Source organism: Equus quagga, chromosome 3 (genome assembly GCF_021613505.1).
Source record: "Equus quagga isolate Etosha38 chromosome 3, UCLA_HA_Equagga_1.0, whole genome shotgun sequence".
NCBI classification, from domain to species: Eukaryota; Metazoa; Chordata; class Mammalia; order Perissodactyla; family Equidae; genus Equus; species Equus quagga.
Window position 1 is genome coordinate 86,749,388 of NC_060269.1, and position 21,396 is coordinate 86,770,783.

The 21,396-nt window shown below is 41.1% G+C and overlaps 1 protein-coding gene across 3 annotated transcripts in view; it reads right to left on the bottom strand.

Moving 5' to 3' along the window:
- The window catches only part of AFF1 (ALF transcription elongation factor 1), a 177,048-nt gene that overhangs the window by 110,573 nt on the left and 45,079 nt on the right, over positions 1-21,396 (bottom strand). The window contains exon 1 of one of the 3 annotated variants that reach the window (XM_046656146.1): positions 10,604-11,145. The exons of the other annotated variants lie outside the window; for them this stretch is intronic. Coding sequence (XP_046512102.1) covers positions 10,604-10,620 — 17 coding nt within the window. The 5' untranslated portion in view covers positions 10,621-11,145. Of the gene's footprint in view, positions 1-10,603; positions 11,146-21,396 lie in introns of those variants that run through there. 3 annotated transcript variants of the gene reach the window in all.

Consider the following 21,396-nt stretch of genomic DNA (forward strand, 5'->3'; position numbering starts at 1 on the left):
CTTCACTTCCCCAGGACTACTCATGGAGCTGGGACATCTCCCGTTCCATCACATCCCTTTTCTGATGGCTTCCAAACTAAGAAATATGTCCTCTCAAATTTCTTTTCCGCATGTTTAACTTGTTTATATTTATGCACCAATTAAGGCCAACTCTTAGAAAATACAGTCTCTATTTTAAAAGCTCAAGTTATATTGTTATAGAACTCACTTTGCCTTCATTAAAATTTAAAAAAAAAAAACAGGGCTAGTTTGGTAGAATTAATCCACAAAAACAATTTTTATTTTGAGAACCTGCCACATGATGGTCATTTCCTAAAACCATATTTATCCTGTTTAAAAACGCCACCTTGCCACCATCATCACTTATTTCCACGTACATTCTGAAAGGACGATAAATTCTAACATGTCATGACTTGCTTTTTCTCCACCTCAGGTCAACTTCCTCAGAGGCAGGTCCTCATGGCTCACGTGGAACCAAGTTCCCCACACTCCATCATTCTCTGTCACGGCACCCCGTTTGTTTTGTTTCTGTTTTGGGGTTTTTTGTTTTTGTGTGTGTGAGGAAGAGTGGCCTTAAGCTAACATTTGTTGCCAATCTTCCTCTTTTTGTTTGAGGAAGATTATTGCTGCGCTAACATCTGTGCCAGTCTTCGTCTATTTTATGTGGGATGCCACCACAGCATGCCTTGATGACTTGTGCGCAGGTCCTGGCCCGGGATCCGAACCTGCAAACCCCAGGCCGCCAAAGTAGGGCATGAGAACTTAACCACTACACCACCAGGCCGGCCCTCATTCGTTTTTTGTCATAGTACTTAACACAGCTTGCAGTTGTGTTATTGGCCAGTTTCTTTGCTTTTTTTCTATCTCCCCAACCAAACTATAAGCTCCTCTCCTTGTGGGGAGGGAGACACTGTATCTGCCTGAACCAGCTTAGAGCTCTGCACATACTGTGGCTGGCTCTTCATGAGCAATGAGGCATTCATCAATACATGATATAGTAACTAATATAAAAGCACTGTTCATGCATGTGAACTGGCCACAGTCAGAAAGCTATTAATACTGATATAATCTTTAAGCAGGTAAATTAATACCCAGAAACAGTGAATTCCAATAACACGCCATAATGCAGCAAAGCCCCCAAAGCTGAAAGCACGCTGGGCAGAGACACTTTACAGGCAGCCACGTATGAACCAGGACCTCACAGCTTTTTTTACAGAATAGCAATGGGGTGCTAAAAAGATGATTCACTTTCACTACCATCACACATGCACCCAAAGACAATTTCAGAGCTTTTCATGAAATATTTTTGTTCATAAAATAGATCTATCTTTTCTTGAAGTTTGGAGCACACCACCGATTGAAGGCACATGGTCACCACCTTCTCCCAGCAGGACCTAAGTCTTATTGATAATTTCCAGAAGCTTTACTTAGATAACATATCTTTGCATGTGAGGCTGTAGTGAATGAGAACACCTAATTTTTGCCTCAACGTTTTTATTAGAAAGCACATTGAAATAATAATTTCTAGGGCCATTTTGCAGTTATGAAATAAAGCATTTATATTTAATATATTTTTGCTATTTGAGGGGTTTATGAACTGTGGGTTGGAAGTTTCATTTGCTATTTTGACAACAGTTAAGCATGCACTGATACTCAATTTCAATTTGGTTTTCTTCAAACATTCCTTGATGTAAGTTTCTTCCTCAAAACACCCAACCAATTTAAGAAATACTATAAAGGATTCTCTGAGGAAAAAAAAGAGTTGTGTTTTTTACATCATATAAAAATTTAAAACATCACAGTATTTTCTAATAATTAAATGCAAAATTGACCAGATCTCGGAACCACTATTTTCACAGCTAAGCTGACTATGAAGATAGTAAATAACTTGCAAGAAGTTGACTGAATTAGATCAGTTTAAACACGGGCTAGGGCAGGCATATAGTTTGGGAAACAGTTTAGTGGTTTCTCAAAAGTTAAGCATAAAATTATTATAGGACCCAGCAATTCCACTCCTACGTATCTAACCAAGAAAAAGGAAAACATATGTCTACACAAAGACTTGCAAGTAAACATTCATAGAAGCATTATTTATAACAGCCCCCCACCTGCAAAAAAAAATAAAACACTGGAAATAACCAGTCTATCAAATCCAGGCAATGGAATACTACTCAGCAATGGAAAGGACAGAGCTACTGACACATGCTATGCCGTAGATGAACCTCAAAAATTTATTCGAATGGAAAAAGCCAGATGCAAGAAACCACAAGATTCCACGTACGTGAAGTACCCACAAAGGACAAATTAACACACAGACAGAAAGCAGATTAATGGTTGCATGGGGCTGGGAACAGGGATTACCTATAAATGGGCATGAGGGATCTTCCTGAGGGGATAAAATGTTCTAAAACTGATTTACAGTAATGGTTGCGTCACTCAGTAAAGTGACTAAAAATCATTGAATTGTACACTTGAAATGGGCAACTTTTCTGAAATATAAACTATACCTCAAAGTTCTAAAGAAAAAAAACCTTGGACTGGGAAGAAACTTTCATAAAATGAGAAGTACCATAGGAGATAAAAGATCTGGTGATAGCGAACACACTCTGATTAGAGCTAACTACTTCCCCTCTCCACTTGCCAAAAAAAAGAAAGTCATTTCTCAAGCTCCCAATAGTCCAAGTCCTAGTGAGGGAAGCTTCTCCTCTCTTTAAAGTGATAGTACCAACATCTAAGGGGGGCCAACCACGCAAGGTGGGTGACCTCAGGGACAAACCAAGTTTTATTCTAGGCTTCTCATGAGAATTGTCATGGTTTTTTTAAAGCCTACAAATTAAACTTAAGTAAAACTTAAACAAATTAAGTAAACCTAATGATTTTCACTTTATCCTTAGAGAAACAGAACTATTAAAACAAAAATATGAACATGTTTATCTGTGAGAACAGGCCCGTCATGAGGGTTAAAACATAAACACTACACTATCAGTAAAATGATAGAAATTATCAAATTCAATCTCTTCTAACTCCCAATCTAGAGCATTTTGTCTTCTGGACACAGTTCCCATTTAAAAACAAAAATTAAGTTTAATTGGTTTACTTTGAATTTTACTAAAACCATGGGACATGACAAGCAGACAACACTAATCTGTTTATTCTTTCCAACATTTTCAGGTAGCAGAACTTCATTTTGAAACAAATGTAAGATGCGGGGTTTCATTCTATCCTTTTACTATGCAGATTTAGTAAATACTGCTGCCTAATTTCTTCCATGTAGTACCAAGTTTACACTTACACAGCTTTTTTGAAATGATAGCACAAGTATGGTTTAACTCTGAAAGGGGACTGAAGGGGAAAGGGAGATACACAGACTACAAAAGAATAACAAAAAAACATAATTCCTGTAAGTGCAATTGCTATAAGTCAAAGTTACTTAGAAAAAAACACAAAACGAGAGCTTTAGCTATGTGTTACTGTCCAGAACTTTGTACCAATAAATATCCCTTTTTAACCAATTTTTTTAAGAGCTCTTTAAAACTCAGTGAAAGGCTCTGTTTTCCTTAAAAAAAAAATAGTATCATAGACTCAAGTTTTTCTCAGTTTTAGTAGCTAAAATTACCAACTTACTAGATAGGTCATCTTACTTAGAAATGTCTAAGGTAAAATATTAATTTGTCAATTATGAGACAAAAATATGTAATTTCTGCAAGGCTGGATAGGAAACAGGTTTCATACGTTTGTACGAAACAACGGGAACTGGTTGATTTTATATCACTTTCCATAAATTCACATCCAGAGTAAATCAGATACACCTGTATTTTTAAAGCAGCGAGAATGGGGGAGGGGGAGAAGCAATTTAACAAGTTATCCAGATGCACATTATCCAGGATGAAAGTCACATGATAGTCTCAGCCCTAGCCGGACTACAAAAACATATGCACCAAATCAAAATTTAATTACACTGCACGACACAGTTTGCGAATTGTGCTGCATATTTTATCCACTGCTCTGCTTTTGACAGGGCAGTTTCCTGAAGGAAAGTTCCAAGAATTGAAAAGTTACAACACCCACATACCAGAAAGTGTTTCCTGAATTTTGTTACAGGAACTGACATCTGCTATAATTTTAACCTTTACTTCCCAGTAGGAGTCCCATTTAAATTTCTGTTGAATATTGGTTGTTCAACAACAGTACACTCAGTGCTTTTTAAAAACAAAACACAACTTTCATTTCAGTTTCATAAAGTTTGGGTGTAACTGACCAATTAGCAGTTGCACCTTCTCCCTGGGAACAAAACAACGGCCACCTGATAAAGGGGGAGGGGGAGTAGCGAGTGAGTCAGTAGTTTTGGGAGGCAGCCCACAGTGGATAAGGAAAGGGTACATTAAATATCCAGGTCCTTGAGAAGCAACAATTATCAGGAAAGGGCTGCAGGATCAAACATTGGGTATCACTCCTTGACCTTCCTTTTATTTTTTAAATATAGGTGCGTCTGGACATTTCAACTAAGATAGTTAGTAATAGGTACACAAATTTATAGAGGTAGATTATCTACCTTCTTCACCAAATCTTCTCTATTTTGATAAACGGGAAAAAACATGTATATATATGAGTATATATTAAATCAAACTGTAATTGCACTGCACGATGTAGTTTATAGGATATCTCTCTCTCTCTCTCTCACACACCCCATTTCACAAAGGGTGGTAGGTGGGCCTCTGGCCTCAGAACCAGCAGGGCTCCACCCCAGCTCCACCCTGGACCTGCCAATCAGAATCTCTGGGGGAAGGGGGAGCAGAATCTGCCTGCGGTGCAGCACTAGTGGTGACTCTCGCATTTAATCAAGTTTGAGAACCTTGAACTTAAGACTACAATGCCCCTAAAATATTCTTTTATTTAATTGCCAATTCAGCAGTAAGCAATACTGAAAGGAAAGGCAAGATTCTTCTGGGAAAAATAAAGGCAAGCCAGTGACTCAGGAGTCACATCCTGAACTCTCCTTAGCCCACCCAAACAAAGGATCATGTGGCCTACAGGTCTCCAAGCAGTCATCATCATATGAGCCATTAAGTAGGAAGAACAATTCTTAGGACTTTTAGGCTGTGGTCAAACTGTGTGTGTCCTTTGGAAATATCATACCTCATATCAAAGCAAAGACAATTCAGCTGTCAACAGAATACAAGGTGTGCTCCCCCTTCTGCTTGCTTAGGTTCCTTTTGATAAGATGTCACTACTGGGATTTCCTCTTAATTTATTAAATCTGACATCAAATTACTGCTTTGAGTAATACCCTTAAGAATCTGATCAGAGTTCAATCTGGTTAAATTAAAAACAAAGCCAATAAACGAACGCAAGAAAACAACAGACGTTCGTTCACCAGAGAAAAGACTTTGAGGATATCAAGTCTGCTGGCTTTGCAGCCATCAGGTTAAGCTTTAACTCAGTGTGGACAGATAGGAAAAGCGAAAAGTTTGCACAGGGGAAGGATTCTCAACACTGATCGCTGCCAAGACACAGAAAGTCAGTACTTGGATGGTATTAAAGTTAATTTTTACTTTTGAGTCTCCAGGGCATTAACACCACAAGTTATAAATCTTATTTTCCCTCCGAACTCTAAAGCTAACTTCATCTGATACATTTACATTTGAGCAAGACATTATTGTGCATTCTGCTTACTGTATTATTTTGAGCAAATGAATACGTTATATTCATAATAGAATGAACTAAGAAAAATCTGAAGCAGAGCTAAAACACAACTTTAGCTCTCCCCCCAATTGTCACTTAAGTAAAAAAATAGGTAATCATTTAAGTTGTAAACATTATGCATCCACCCTCTATCAATAAAACGTAAGTGAACCACAAAAAGAAGATTATGATACCCAAGCTTGCTATGTTTGTTGTTCTGAGCCAAGCAACTTTGTCCTGAAGGTGCAGACTGTATTTCTAAGCCGTATGGAGGGAAAATCCGAACACACTTGCTTGTAGTCCTTCTCGCTACATCTCCCATACAGGACTCTCCCTTTTAGAAGACAGGAGATTTTAGAATTATGTTTATTTGCCCATCTTGGAAAATAAATGAAATGGAGAAATTTGCTAATAGAAAACTAAGTTTATATGTTTAGAAGCAATCAAGTTGCATGTTGTCCCTCAAAGCAGTAACACAGCTAATCAGCTTTATAATTTCTCCATTTTATAGCTATCAGGTGATACATAGATGTGGATGCTTAAAACAAATAAATGACATTACCAAGATGAGATAGATTTCCCTCTTATCCATGATTAACATTTTCCCATTACTGACTCTACTTGACATTTGAATTGCTCAAATGCAGCATTCGCTGAATTCCATTTTCAAAAGAGTATAACAGAACCAGCTACTGAATACTTTTTCATGGACAGTATAGAATCTCCTAAACCCCAAGAGAGCACTTGCATTAATTTTGCCAAGGAACATCCCCATAAACCAGCTGACCAAAAAAAAATGACTCATTCCTTCTTCCGTCTTTATCTGGAAGAAGCCCTAGTCTCTGAGTCAGGAAGCTCAGCTGGGCTGTCAGGATGAACTAGAAGGAAATCACTTAAGAGACTTGTCTGTGTTTCTCTTCTGTCAAGGACACTGTTTACAGTGGTGTCATAAGGGAAAAAATAAAGACATTCACCGGGTCAAAACACTGCATAAATTATTTCCCTCTTCAAATCACTTCCTTGAACTGCACTTTCCAAAATACCATAGCATTCTTCTTCGATATCTGCTCCTATTTCAATCAGAGCTTCTTTGCTTTCATGAATTTTCCTCCAAGGTAATCAGTAGTCTACAAATTGGAAGTAGGGGCAGAGGATAGAACTGGTTCTGTACCAGTTTAAGAGCACTGCTTTTTGCAGTGGAAAAATTTCCCTCACCAGAGTCAAAGAGATCCACCAAAAACCGGCTTCATAATAATCTTGGGAACAATCTATGTTTTATTATTTTTTTAAACTTCATTAACTTTAGTCAAATTCAAACAAAATAAATGTGGGAGAGTTGACTAAACTTAATTTCCTTTTGCAGTGTGTCTGAAAGTGCCGTCTTTTGAGATGTGTTCAGTCACCAGATGCTGCCTCCTAAGAAGCAAGTTGAACTCCCCGACTCCCATCCTCTCACCCCTCCCCACAGGGTGGGGGTGGGCCAGGGTTTCTCTGGTAGCACAAGGTGCATTTTAAAACAGGTTAATTCCTGACAGTAGTTGAAGCTATGTATATAGTCCTTTCTAGAATTCAGGGATTGCTTCAATGAAGGAGTTAGCAGAGATGGGGAACCAGACAAAGCTCTCCTTTCTACTTTATCCATCAACACACTCCTCAATATAAAGCAAGCTAAGCCTCATAGAAAAGGATAGATCTACAAACTGCTGGGATTCCATGCCCACCCCTAGCCATCACAGGCTTACTAGTTCTCAAAAGAGGGCATGCCAGGTTGCACACTTCTATAAAAGCAGAGTCTCCATGTGCTTTAGATCAGAATTTGGAAACTAAAGCCATGATCTGTAACTATTTCACATTAAAGACAGCAAGTTTGTTACAACTCCCACAAAGAAGCATAGTCAAAGTATCTGTGGTGCTTAGAGGTTCCAAAGAGAGCACACACTAATCTGAGAGCCGGGGCACAGCGCATGTCCTGCTCTAACTGATGCTGCATTCCTAAGTGACTGCCTTTCTCCACAGCTCTGATAACTCGAGCTAAATATTCAATGTTTTCAAAATACTGACCCAAAATCTAATTTTTTAAAACATAGGCAATTGACCTTTCCAATAAATATCTTCCATTTCTAGCAGAAGAAATCAAACACAAAGTAAAACAAAACAATCAATTTCCTACTTTTAGGTTCTAAAAATGAGAGGGAGGAATATACAACCTCAATTTATAAAAGTTCACAAGCCAAGAAATACTTTGGTAGTCCCTCTCTCATTCAAAGTACTTCTGCCTTATGCAGGGGATACTCCAACATGTGAGACATCACAGGTGCAGACCCACACACCGCTTGGCAAGCCATGCTGTGGTAGGCGTCCCACATACAAAGTAGAGGAAGATGGGCACGGATGTTAGCTCAGGGCCAGTCTTCCTCAGCAAAAAGAGGAGGATTGGCAGCAGATGTTAGCTCAGGGCTAATCATCCTCAAAAAAAAAAAGAAAAGAAAAAAATGTGAGACAATATCTTGTCTTAAGGAGCTGATTACAGAGAAGGAATACACTGCCTTGCCTATTCACATGAAAAATTAGTCATACACCACCCATCATCAAATGAAGGCTATTACCTTAGAAGAATGCCAAATAATAAAAGTGCCATGCTCAGCTCATATACTATCAGTGCCACAAAATTCAGTTTCATCTCAGTTCCATCTACCTTTTCTACTAAAAAAATCATATTATTTTAAACAGTATACAACGAAACTACTGTGGTTAGAACGAACTGAGCTATGACTCTTTACATCCAATCAGTCCAACGATCTAAATTAATTGTTTCAAAAGCAAAGAGATACTGTGTGTGGCACAGGGGCAGGATTTTACTACCCCAGATCATACACCATAGTTGATGGGTCTCTCCTAGCACTACTTGGGGTAACTTGGCCCAGCTTTGAGATTTCCCTGAAACGCAAAAATATCCACGATCTTCTCCATATATTCATTCTCTTACTCTCCTACAAAACAGTGTCTAAATGAGCTTGGACCATATTCCAGTTGTAACTGAAGAAAATGGACATTTACAACCTGTAAGACATACTTCCATTATGCAGACTAAGAAAACAACAGACTTCATGACCTTGTGGTTCTGTTCCTAGTTCAAGGGCACGTATGAAGGCCAGGAAGAAGAAAGGAATATGTACAGTCCTCCTATTTCAATTATTGGCAGGTTGAACTACCACACTGATAACTCAGATTTTTTCATCTCGTAGCAAAGCACTTGTAGCAGAAATTGCTTTTTGTACACTTCTACTGAGGCTTGGCGGCTCCCTTTTAACACCTCGCCTCAGCATTAAAAGGGCAGCCTGGAAGTAAGGAAACGCTGCAGAGCGGCTCAGGCGCCAGGCCGTGCTCTACCTGTGTCATCTCAGGCAGCAAACAGGCTGGCTGGGCCTCTGTTTCCTTAACAAGTGTGAGAAATAAAAATACCTACCTCTTGAGGTGACTAAGAAGAGAGTCAAAGAGGTAATCCAATTAAAGCCACTATGCCTGGCACACAGCAGTGTCCAATTTAGCTATGATCTCATTTTATTTTTAATTAGTGTAAGGGTTCTGGCACTAAGGTCACTCACACCTGAGTTCAAATGCCAGCTTTCTATTACTGAGCTCCGTTAGATAGTATTTACTTAATTTCTTTGATCAAGCTATCTCAATCTAAGGTTTTACACCATGGACCCTTTGGCAGTTAAATTTCAGGAGAGGTCAGCAAGAATAAAGATGCAACGTTTTTCCTCATCCAGGTTTTCCCACTACTTGGCCCCCCACTTACGAACCCCTTACTTAGAACAACCAACAAAACAGGACAGGTGATAAAACCAGAGTTGAGAGGACTAAATAAACATACAAAGCAGGTAGCACGTAGGAGGTGCTCTATATAAAGAGGTTCTTTCTCTTCCTAGAAAATTCTATCTCTGAGGAAAAAATTTCAAAGTCTTATCTAGCCAAAACTTCAATATTAAAACACCCATTTTCTCTCGGTGATCCATCTGGGTCTTCAGACCTGAAATGTGTTTAGCCTTCTAAGACATTCCCAAGTCACCATACTACATCAAATATCAACTTGAAGAGCCCTCCTATTATTTTAAATATGATACCAAACCGCTCTCTAGTAAAACAAAGTCAAAAAAGAAAGCACTAAGTTTCCCTTAGCTCCAACTGCTGTCACAATTAAAACGAAATCCCACACAAGTTTGAATCTTACAATAATCGCCAATGCCTTGTCATCACTCTTTAACGCTCATTACAGAAAAGGTAACAAACCACGGAAAGTCAGAGCTTGCGAGTCTTACACCAGCGTCGCTGTGACAGCAACCGCAGCTCCTCATCCTCTCCCCTTCAACCCGGGACATTGCCGGGCTCTGCCTACTCAGCAGATTCATGCAAGCTGTGCCGTTTCATGTGGAATCGTACATTTCACCACCAGGCAAATTCTCAACCACCTTCTCCAGGACAAACCGTTTTACATTAAATGATTTCTAAAATCCTGCTCAAGAAATTAGCACAAAGAAAAAAAAAGAAGAAGAAGAAAAATCGGGAGAACCAAAGAGAGGGGTACAAAGAAACTAAATGAAAATTCGGGCAGGGGCAGACAAGTTAAATCAACTTCACTTCTCAGAAAATAAGAGGAAGAGGAAATTTAACTTTAATCTTAACTTTTAACTCAATCCCTCGCCTCTACTGTGCAGAAATTGTCCGGCATGTTCTCCAAACTGTTCTGTACGTGACATTAAATAAGGAGGCACAGCATCAGGAATGATGAGAAAGCGATGACAAAGCTGCTTCCTGCCCGTCTTCGCCGCAGCACCTCAACCTCCTCCCCGCGCCGCGCAACCTCCTCGTCCCCGAGCCACTAGCAGATTTGGAAAGTTTCTGGCGGCGCCTGGCGTACCTTGACTGGGCTGCCATAATTCACTGCGTACAGCTCCAGGTCTTCAGTCCATCAGAGCCCTCGCCCCGCGGCCCTGCAGCCGCGCCGCGCTCACCATCGGCCGGGGCCGGGCGGGGACGGCTCCCAGCGAGACTCCCCGCGCCACCGGGCTACCTGCTCCGAGCCGGCGGCCTCCGCGCAGCCTCGGGCTCCCACCGTATTGGCTCGCGCTAATCCTGATGGACATCCGGGCACCCGGGCCTCTGCAGGCGAACTACACTTTGGACCGGCCCGGGGCCCGTCGCGTCCACGTCCGGGGCGAGCGAGCTCCCCCGGGGCGACTTCGGGGAAGGGGGACCGCCGGGGCCCAAGCGCACAGCCCGCCCGCGCGCAGCCCCCGAGCGGCGCCAGCACTGGGGCCAGCGTTAGAAGGGAAAGGAAAGCGTCCGTGGGCTCACTTCAAGTTGTCCGAGTTCGCCCGAACACCCCCTGTCAAGAAAGTTCTGGTGGTACGGCCCGCCTCCTTAAATGGGCACGGCGCCCGGCCGGCCGGGCCCCAGGCTGCGCCGGGCGGGGGCGCCGAGCCGAGCGCCGACGCAGCCGGTCCGCCCGCCGCTGCCGCCGCGCCCCGCCTGCGGGCTGCCGTCTGGTGCCCTCGTGCCAGGTCTCACAGTGTACAAACGCGCCGGGCCGGAACACCCCGTCCCCGGGCGCGCAGAACGCCCGCTCCAATCTGACTGTTGCCTGCTGGGCCCCAAGAGGCCGCCGGGAGCAGGGAACGCAGCCACAGCAGCAACCCCGTTCGCTCCTTTGACCATTCCCGTGCTTGCAGGCAGGAGACATGCGGCTAAGGCACGCTTGTTTTACTTTGTTCGCTTTCAGTTTTGATTTCACTACATCGAGACAAATATTTACAAGACGCCCTCCCTTTTTTGGACAACACGCAGATGACAAAGGAAACAGTAACGCATTTGGGTCCTTAAAGAGTAATTAAGGAACTGACGTATTTTTTTTTAATTACGGAGGATGCAGACCAACATGAGAGTCAACTATAACAAGTACAAACGAAGTCGCGTCCTCCTAAGGGGACTAGGGAAAGCATTTCAACTTAAACTGTGCCTAAAGCTAAGCAGGAAAATACTTCGATGGGCAGATGGGGGCAGGCTATGCTTCAGCGTCTCATGGGGACTAGCAGCGCACTGTAGGAGCTGGAAACAATGCATGCCCGCCCTGTGGACTCCCCCTTCGACCTGGAATCATGACAATGTTGCCCATTTCTCAAAGAGATCCTCCAGGCTATTGCTAAGAAGCCCTGGAAAACAGGCACATGTTCACCTCTGGCAAGGAAAACAGAATGCTGGGAGACTGGGGGAGTGGGAGGAAGGCGCACTGTACCGCTACCAGTGGTTCTCAAAGTGTGACTACTGTACCCCTGGGAGTCCCCGAGACCTTCTCAGAGGTCAAAACTATTTTTAGAATAACACAAAGACGTTATTTGTCTTTTTCACTGTGCTGACATTTGCACTGATGGTGTAAAAGCAGTTGGGATGGGAAAACTGGCGCCTTAGCATTAATCAAGGCAGTGGCACCAAATGGAACTGGTAGCCACTGCATTCTTCACCACCACACATTAGCAGTTAAAAAAAAAAATCCAGTTTCCTTTATGAGTGTCCTTAATGAAACAATCAGCAGGAGTTACTACTTTGATTAAATCTTGATCCTTGAGGACAGGTCATTTTGATGCTTTCGTGACAAAATGGGAAGCACACATGAAGCATTCTGCTGGTGCCGGGGAAGTACAATGGCTGCTAGAATAGCGCTGTGTAATTGAGTTGCAAGCTGAACTAGCTGTTTTTTCATGGACTACCATTTTTACTTGAAAGAACAATTGACAAACTGTGGTTATTCTGACTTGGGTATTTAGCAGTCATTTTCTCAAAAATGAACAAAGTGAGTCTGTTTCTTCAAGGAAAACAATGGACAGTATTTATTGCCAATGATAAAATTTGAGCTTTCAAGCATTTTGAAAAGCTTTACATCTGCCACTGGGAGCTTGATGGTTTCCCAATACTCAAAGACTTTGTTCCATGAGTTAAGGACAGTAATGAATGTAATTTTAGAAGATCTGCATGACTTAGTGACCAATATTTTCTAAATGGTATAAAATCATGCATGGGTAAAAGAGCCATTGAAAGTGCCAGACAGACCAATGGATCTTAATGCATCGAAGTAAAAAAAAAAAAAAGAAAAAAGAAGTTCAATGATATGATTCTTGATCTCACATTGTAACTAACTTGTAAGAAACTATGACTTGTGGAGTTTGGGTATAATATCAAAGAAGGCGTTAAAGTACTCCCCCCTTTTCTGTGTGAGGCTGGATCTTCTTCATAGACTCCAACCAAAACGACATTGCAACAGATTGAATACAGAAGCAAAAATGAGAATCCGGCTGTCTTCCATTAAGCTAGACATTAAAGAGATCTGCATAAATGTAAAATAATGCCATTCCTCTTACTAATGTTTTTATTTTGGAAAGAGTTTTTTTAAAAACAAAGATGTTATTTAAGTTAACAGGTAATGGGTTTATTATTATCTTAAAGAATTTAATATTTTAAATACTTTAATACAGCAAGTATCAATAGATAAAAATCCACGTATACAAAAACTCTTTGGGGTCCTCAATAATTTTGGGGTGCCAACTTATTCCATGTCATTTGCTAATACTTACATGTCTCCCTCAGCTCTCCATATTCATCATGGCTCCTCTTGTGTTAAAGGTAATATTCTTATATTATAGCTATTCCCATGTAACCTCTTAGCACCTAGGTCAGTGTTGGCCAAAGGTGGTTAGATCACCTGGGACATATGTTAAAAACACAGACTCCAGAACTACTGAATCAAAATCCTGTGGGGTGAGGTCAGGGATATGCATTGCAGCAAACTCTCCAGCTAATACTTGTCTGCTTATTTGTGAGAACCACTTACCTAGATCACACATACTTAGAAAATAATGTAAAGAGACTTTGACTTGGTATTGATTTATAATCCCTCAACCACTTTAAGGATCATGCTTGGACAAAATTTATTTTCATTTATACGAGATCTATCAGACAATAAAATATCACTGGACACATATGTTCTTTTGCAAAAGTAGAGTGATAAACCTTCCAGGAAACAATGTATAAGGCAGAAGTTTACTCTCAACAATTTTTTGCTTGCTATTTCCCCCATTTCTCTCTTGTTGTTCTAAATACCAACTATGATCATTTATACTTTAAACAAATTCACTAGATATAACAAAGCTGAAACATATTTCATAATAGCATTTACTCACAAATTTTCCATTTACCACAAGCTGGAAATGAACATCATTAATATTAAGGTTACACTTTTCCTCTGTGAACTGTGTTAATTGTTCTGACACTATTTAAAGATGAAGAAATAAAAGAATACAGCAGATGTTTACCCAAAAGAAAATAGAGAATCAACAGCAGATCAGGCCTGCACTTGAGATTCCCTGGGCTCTCACGATCGTTTTAATGTAAATTAGTGAGGGTAATTTGAAACAGAAGTGGGATTACACTAGATTTGTAATAGATCTAAAAATACTAGAGGAAAGCGCAGGAGAAATTATTCTGGAATTGGATACTGCATGTGGCTGACAAAGAACTGCAATACCAACATGGGCGTTATTATTTCCAAGTGTTTGGAAAACGTCGTTGTATCCGACCCACAGTCTCTTCAGCAGTGAAACTGAACAGAAAGACATTCTTATTTTGGGGGGCACAGAATTATTTGGCTTTCGGATGACGTTTGAGGCTATAGGCCCATACATACAACATTTGTTATACTTTGATGTGGTTCATGATCCCCCGAAGCGCACTCAGGGACCCACCGAGGCTCTGTAGACTTCAGGTGAAGAATCGCTGGGCCCCAGAGGATGCTCGAACCGGACCAGCTAATAGACCCAACTTATCTCACAAATAAGGGGTAAGATCCCTGTCACTCTTCACTGCCCCTTAAAAAACTTAGGGCTGTCTTAGTCACTGCCCAGGCAGTGAAGAATTTCTAATGAAAATAATGGAAAGATGTTATATGACAGCAAAACATCACCTATACAACAAAATAACATAGTCTCAGTACAGCAAGAATATGCTAATCAGTTCTACATTTTCTGAATTCATTAATCCTACGGTGACCAATGATGCTAAAACCAAAAAAGCAAGGTACAAAATAAATAGGGCAGAATTTATAAGGTGAATGGAACAGACTATTTTACTATCCAAAATGTGTTCTTGAATCGCAGGAGTACCTTTTCATTAGCTCTTTAAATTAATGAGCTTTATAAATGACACTTGCACATATGTAGTGGCGACACTATAGGACATATATAACACATCTTAAGTACAAACACAAGTGTGCACTAGTATTGTTAACCAAGAGTGAAAACATAATAATCTTTTAAGTGTTCCATCACTTATTTGGCAAAATATAGACAGATATATGTTTAAAAATGTATATTTATATTTAAACATGTTTTTAAATTTAAGAGATAGAAGGCAAAATCTTTCTAACATACCTTAGTTAAAAAAAAATGTAAACAGGTTGCCTTAGTCAGAACTGTAAAGTACCTCACTCAATGTATGCATTTGTACCACAATGGTATTTAATGATTCTACTCTTTAATAGCATTTCTGGTCTAAAAGTTACAGGTCAAATCTCCTAAGAATTGTTACTGTATTTCAGTGGAACATTGTTTAATGCAAAATCACTTCACCAAAAGAAGGGTGCTCAAGGTTGCCACTGGAAGACCATGAATAAATGAGACACAGGAAAAGAGGAGAGACGTGGAGGAGAAAAAACATAAGGAATCCTTGGATGACAGAGACAGCAGAGAAAACAGCATAACAAGCATCGCTGGAAATTAACTGGCTTCCCCATCAGCTGTGACCTCAACACAAAGCATCCTCCTCTCGCTGGTCCTGAGAAAGTTCTCTTCTTCCCCAGGCACTAGTCCACACCAGTTAGATCGTCTACCACGGTCTTCCAACTGAGATACATGGAAATTCTCAAGAGGTATGAGAGCAAAGGTTTGTCAAACTATTTCTAGGTCCTTAATTTCCACATGTCCTCTTTCCTAAAACCAGGGTTCAGGCTTTCCTTTCACTTCCCACTTGCCTTTCGCTACTTGAACAAGAAAAGCAGGCCTCTTATCTATCCTAAATCAATCTTAAAAGCGTACATCGCTCCAGGATGTAAATGCCTCTGAGGCCCCAAAGGAAGAGTTCTACACAGAAGGAGAGAGTAACTGAGCTCAAATGAAGAAGTATTAAAAAAAAAAAAAAATGAAGAAGAAGAAAGAAATATTCTTGGGTGATTCCAATTGAAGACATCTTGTTTACCACCCTGTAGCAAGACCCTAGGCCTTCCCTATCTAGATATATATCAGAATTATGAAATGAGATGGATCAGCAATCAGAAGCCAGATTGTCTTTGATATGACTCTGTTGATAGGTCTGAGAATGAAGACCTGCAATTTTTCAACATTCTGGTAGGGGGTACACAAGTAAAGATGTTTAAAGACTACTCCCCACTTCACTTCTTTCTTCACTGAATGTTTTTTTCTCTACTTCTGGTCTACACTTTTCTCTATCGCCTTCTCTCATGCATTGATAAAACATCCCTCCTTACCCTCCCCAATACCCCTGCCCATCCATACCAATTACTTACTCTCAGCCTACAGACAAGTTTCCCCCAAGCCCCCATCCCAACACACACACACACACACACACACACACACACACACACTTTTTAATAGACTTTTTATTTTGGAATATTTTTAGATTTACAGAAAAGTTGCAAAGAATTCCCATGTACCTCCCCAGTCAGTTTCCCCATTTTCACATCTTATAGTGCCATTCGTCATTTGTCAAAACTGAGAAATCAACATTGGTATATTGCTATGAACTAAAGGCCAGACTTTATTTTGATTTTACCAGTTTTTTTTTTTTAATAAAGATTTTTTTTTTTTTCCTTTTTCTCCCCAAAGCCCCCCGGTACATAGTTGTATATTCTTTGTTGTGGGTCCTTCTAGTTGTGGCATGTGGGACGCTGCCCCAGCTTGGCCCGATGAGCAGTGCCATGTCCGCGCCCAGGATTCGAACCAACGAAACACTGAGCCGCCTGCAGCGGAGCGCGCGAATTTAACCGCTCGGCCACAGGGCCAGCCCCTGATTTTACCAGTTTTTCCATCAATGTCCTCTTTCTGTTCCGAGATCCAATCCAGGGCATTGCACATTGAACTGTGTCTGCGACAGGTGCTCAGTCTTTCCTTGTTTTCCATGACCTTAACAGTTTTGAGTTCAGGCCAGGCATCCTGTAGAATGTCCCCCTATCTGGGTTTGTCTGATGTTTTTCTCTTCGGGGGGGGGGGGGGGTTACACTCCCCCCCGTGCAGGGTTTTAGCGTCTATATATATTATTTTAAATTCTTCTGTCAGAAAGCCTTGCTTCTTCTCCACTTATTAATTTAGTCAATCATTTACTTATGGCCTCGTGGATATTTATTTTATGCTTTGGGTTATAATCCGATACTACATGATTTATTTTATTGCCCAAATTGTTCCAGCCTTGGCCGTTGGTAGCTCTTTCCGATTAGCTCCTTGGTCCTTTGACTTGTTCCCACACTTTTGTCTTCTGAGCACTTCCTTACTTTCTGGTACTGCAAGATGCTCCAGACTCATCTTCTATTTTCTCTATCCCAGTGCTAGAATCAGCCATTTCTCCCACTTACCAATCTCCTCTCCTTAAACGCTACTGCCCAATCTCCTTCTGCCATCACAGCTGAACTTTCTAAACAAAGAGCAGTCTGCTTCCTTTGAGATGCCAGTAACCACCTTCCTTAAAGCTCTCCAACACGGACTTTAGGATACTGCTCTTTTGGGGGGCAACTCATTTTATTTTATAATTCTTTCTGCTCACACATCCAGGATCCAGTATAAAATGCTAGAAAACTTCACTTCTCTCTCAATCTGTACACTCTTGGACAGTATCATCAGTGACTCTCCAAAAGCCTAACTATACCCCAAACACTTTCCTGGGTAGAAAAGAGTACTTGGGAGATGGTCCAAAATGGATCATTCACTTAGTGAAAAATGTGTCACCCTAGAGATGCCAAGAGACACCTATCATTCAGCCTGAGCTCAGGTCTGCAAAGGCGGTTTCTCCATAGAGGAAGCAGACAAGGAGGGCTGGGAAAAGATCGGGGGAGGAGGGCTTTAGCTGGTTGCATTCTTGGGAATAGAAGCAGAAGGCAGAATTTAAAGAGGGCTTCCAATTAGCAGGAGGGATATGAGTAACATAAAACTAAAAATTCCATTATCTTTATAAACCTTTTTATTCCCTTGAGAAAGATTAGCCCTGAGCTAACATGTGTGGCAGTCTTCCTCCACTTTGTATGTGGGTCAACACCACAGCACGGCTGATGAGTGGTGTAAGTCCATGCCTGGGATCTGAACCCGCAAACCTGGGCTGCTGAAGTGGAGCTTGCTGAACTTAACCACTACACTGTGGGCTGGCCCTATAAACCTCCTTTTTTTTTTTTTTTTTTAAAGATTGCCACATGAGCTAACATATGTTGCCAATCTTCTTTCTCTTCTTCTTCTCCCCAAAGCCCCCCAGTACATAGTTGTATATTCTAGTTGTAGGTCCATCTAATTGTGGTGCTGCCTCAGCATGGCCTGATGAGCAATTATAGGTCCGCACCCAGGATCCAAACCAGTGAAACCCTGGGCTGCCAAAGCAGAGCACACGAATTTAACCCTTCGGCCATGGGGCCGGCCCCCCATAAACCTCTTAAAACAAGATCTGCCTCCTTAGATTTTTGACTAGCAAAAACCAGTGAGCATACACAATAATCAGTATGCAGGTAGGGTGCTGGGTGGGAAAATGACGCCTTTAAAAAAGGACAGGCAAGCAGGTGAGGGGAGGAGACAAAATCAGCCAGAGAAATGGCCCCTGGCTGGGCAGTGACCCCCAGCAACGCAATCTCAACAGGGCCAGAATTAATCTGACTGACCCCAACTCCAACCCATCCCTCTCCCCTTGGCTATCCACGAGTCACCAGTCACCCAAACCAAAGATCAGGCACTCACTCCTTTTCCTTGCTGTTTCTTCACATGTTATCGCCACCAAAATCCTAGAAGTCTCTTGAGACAGTGAAAGTGCAGGAGTGGGGAGGTCTTCACTTGAAATACTTCTCTATTTTTTTTAATTTATACAACTAGTCTTTAATTGCCTTTTCTCCCCCTTGGTTGAATATGTTTTCACCCTCCTGTTTTACCAAAATATTTAAAGCCATGGAAAAATATTATAATATAGTATAAGGTTAAAAAAAGCAATTGTAACACAATGCATTTATTAGGAATCCCACTTCATCAAAATTGAAATATGCATAATAAAAAGATCGACTAGGCCTCTGTACCAAAATGCTCACTGTAGATATTCTTGGATGGAAGGATCAAATGACTTATCTAATTCTGGGCATTTAAAAATTTTCTAAATGAACACATACTGCTTTCATAGTCATAAAAAACAAGAAAATCACAATTATTATAAAAAGTAAACTATAATTAAATCTTAGCTCCAGAAAGGAGATCGACATCATCTAATCCACTTCTCCATGCAAGAAAGAATGCTTTTTCTCTACCTAGACTGGCCTGTTTGCATATCACCAGGGACATGGGTTGTAATTACTAAGTGGCCCCTTCTGCTGCCAGCCAGTGATGAGCACTGGAAAGTTCTGTGCTCCATAGAGCTAAAACTGGCTTCTCTGAAGCCCTCATCCATCAGTTCTACTTCTGGCTTCTTGAATCTGACACAGCCATCTGGCTTTCTTATGCTTACTGTTTGATGGTGTATCTTGTTCTATCCTTTTCCCTTATACCTATGCATGTTTTTGTATTTGAAATGCATCTATTGTAAGCAGATTATTATACTGGGTAAAACCCAGTCTGCTAGATCTCTACCTTGTAATTGAAATGTTTAGTCATTTATTTTAATTATTGATATGGTTGGGTTTAAGTTTTACCAACTTGCTATTTGTCTTACATTTGTCCCTTTGGGTTCCTCTGTTGCTCCTTTTCTTTATTATTTTGCAAATTTCTAGGCCCCACCCAAACTTTCAGAATCAGAAACTTTGTAGATAAGGTCCAGGAGGTGAGGTGAATTAGAATTTCAACAAGTCCTCCAAGTGATTCTGTTTTACACTGAAGATTAGAAACCACTACTCTAGGGCTAACAGGATGCATCCTTAACTTAACCAAATTCTGTGTAGAGTCAATATTGCACCAGCTCACAGCTGACGCTTCCATGGTCTAATTCCTTAAGGGAACTTAAAAATAATCATAAAGTCTTCATTCTTCCTAGAACCCCTACCATTCTCTTAGTTCAGGTTCTTCTTTACAGATCATCAGGCTCTTTCAATAGCTTAATAAAAGTTATTTCTCTGCCAATTCATTCTCCCCCCTCAGCCTTCAATACTACTACCAGATTATAGAATATATCATTCCTAAAATACATATCAGATGTTACTCTCTTATGAAAAAAAAAAAGAAAGAAAATGTACATTCCCTGCTGCCTCCAGCATGAAGACTAAACTTCCTACAGGGGCATCCAACACTCCCAATTTGACCCAACTTCAGTCACCTTCTCACCTACCAATGGCCCTCCATACCCTCCCACCCCATCACCCCACCGCCCTCCAGCCAGACACTTCTCTCATGCCACCAACCTTTGCACAGAATATTTCCCCTTTGCTGGAATGCCCCCTCCCCTCTTCTCCAGATGGAGACCCCTTACCATTATTCAAATCCCAACCAACGCAGCTCTTCTCCGAAGCCTTCTCTGATATCTTAACCTTCACTCTTTACCTACTACAAGCTCCCAGCTCTCATGTATATCAAGTCAGGAGGTTGGGTGGGATTAAGGGGAATGTTTGCTGTTTTGAGCACAAGGGCAACCAAAAGATAATGAAGATAATTACTGATACGGAGAACTGTGAAGAACTCTGCTGGAGTTGCAGCTGGTGAGATTTCCTCCCACACATGAATTTAAGAAAGCGATCTGGCCCCAAACCAGCACAACCTGAGGAGTTCTCGCATTACGTAATCATTGGACTCCGACCTGGGTCCACAAATGAAGCGAGTGAAGCCCAGTGAACTATTTTCAACATTTCAAAAAGTCCAAAAGAAATCACATATTTGCCCACGGAAAGCGTGCTTCGGGCCTTTCTGGCACTCGTGTCAACTCAGTGTGGTAACCCCAGTTAGCTCACACTGACCAGGAAGTCTCACTGACAACTGCATATGGTTTGATTAATTTAGAACAGGAAAACAACCAAAATTGTTTAAATGTAGTTTGTTAAGTAGAGGATTCTTTCAAAACATAGAGTCCAAAGGAGAAGGGAAAAATAATAGAAAGCAATAATAATTTAACACACACACACACACACAGAGGACATCACTTTGAAGACAGGTCCTTCCCCAGGGGTGTGAACTAATGAAAACAATTCAGATCCTTCAGACTGAGCCTCGGCTCCCAACCTTGGCTACACAAGAGAATTACCCGGGGAGATTTATAAATTCCTGACACTCGGGCCACACCCCAGGCCAATTAATCTCTGGGGGTGGGACCCATGCATCGTTATTTTTTAAATGCCCTCAGGTAATTTACTGTGCAGCCACGTTTGAGCAGCTCTGCTTTTGAGCCTCGTTACTCCGGGCGAGCAGCAGCGTTACTCCGGGCGAGCAGCAGCGT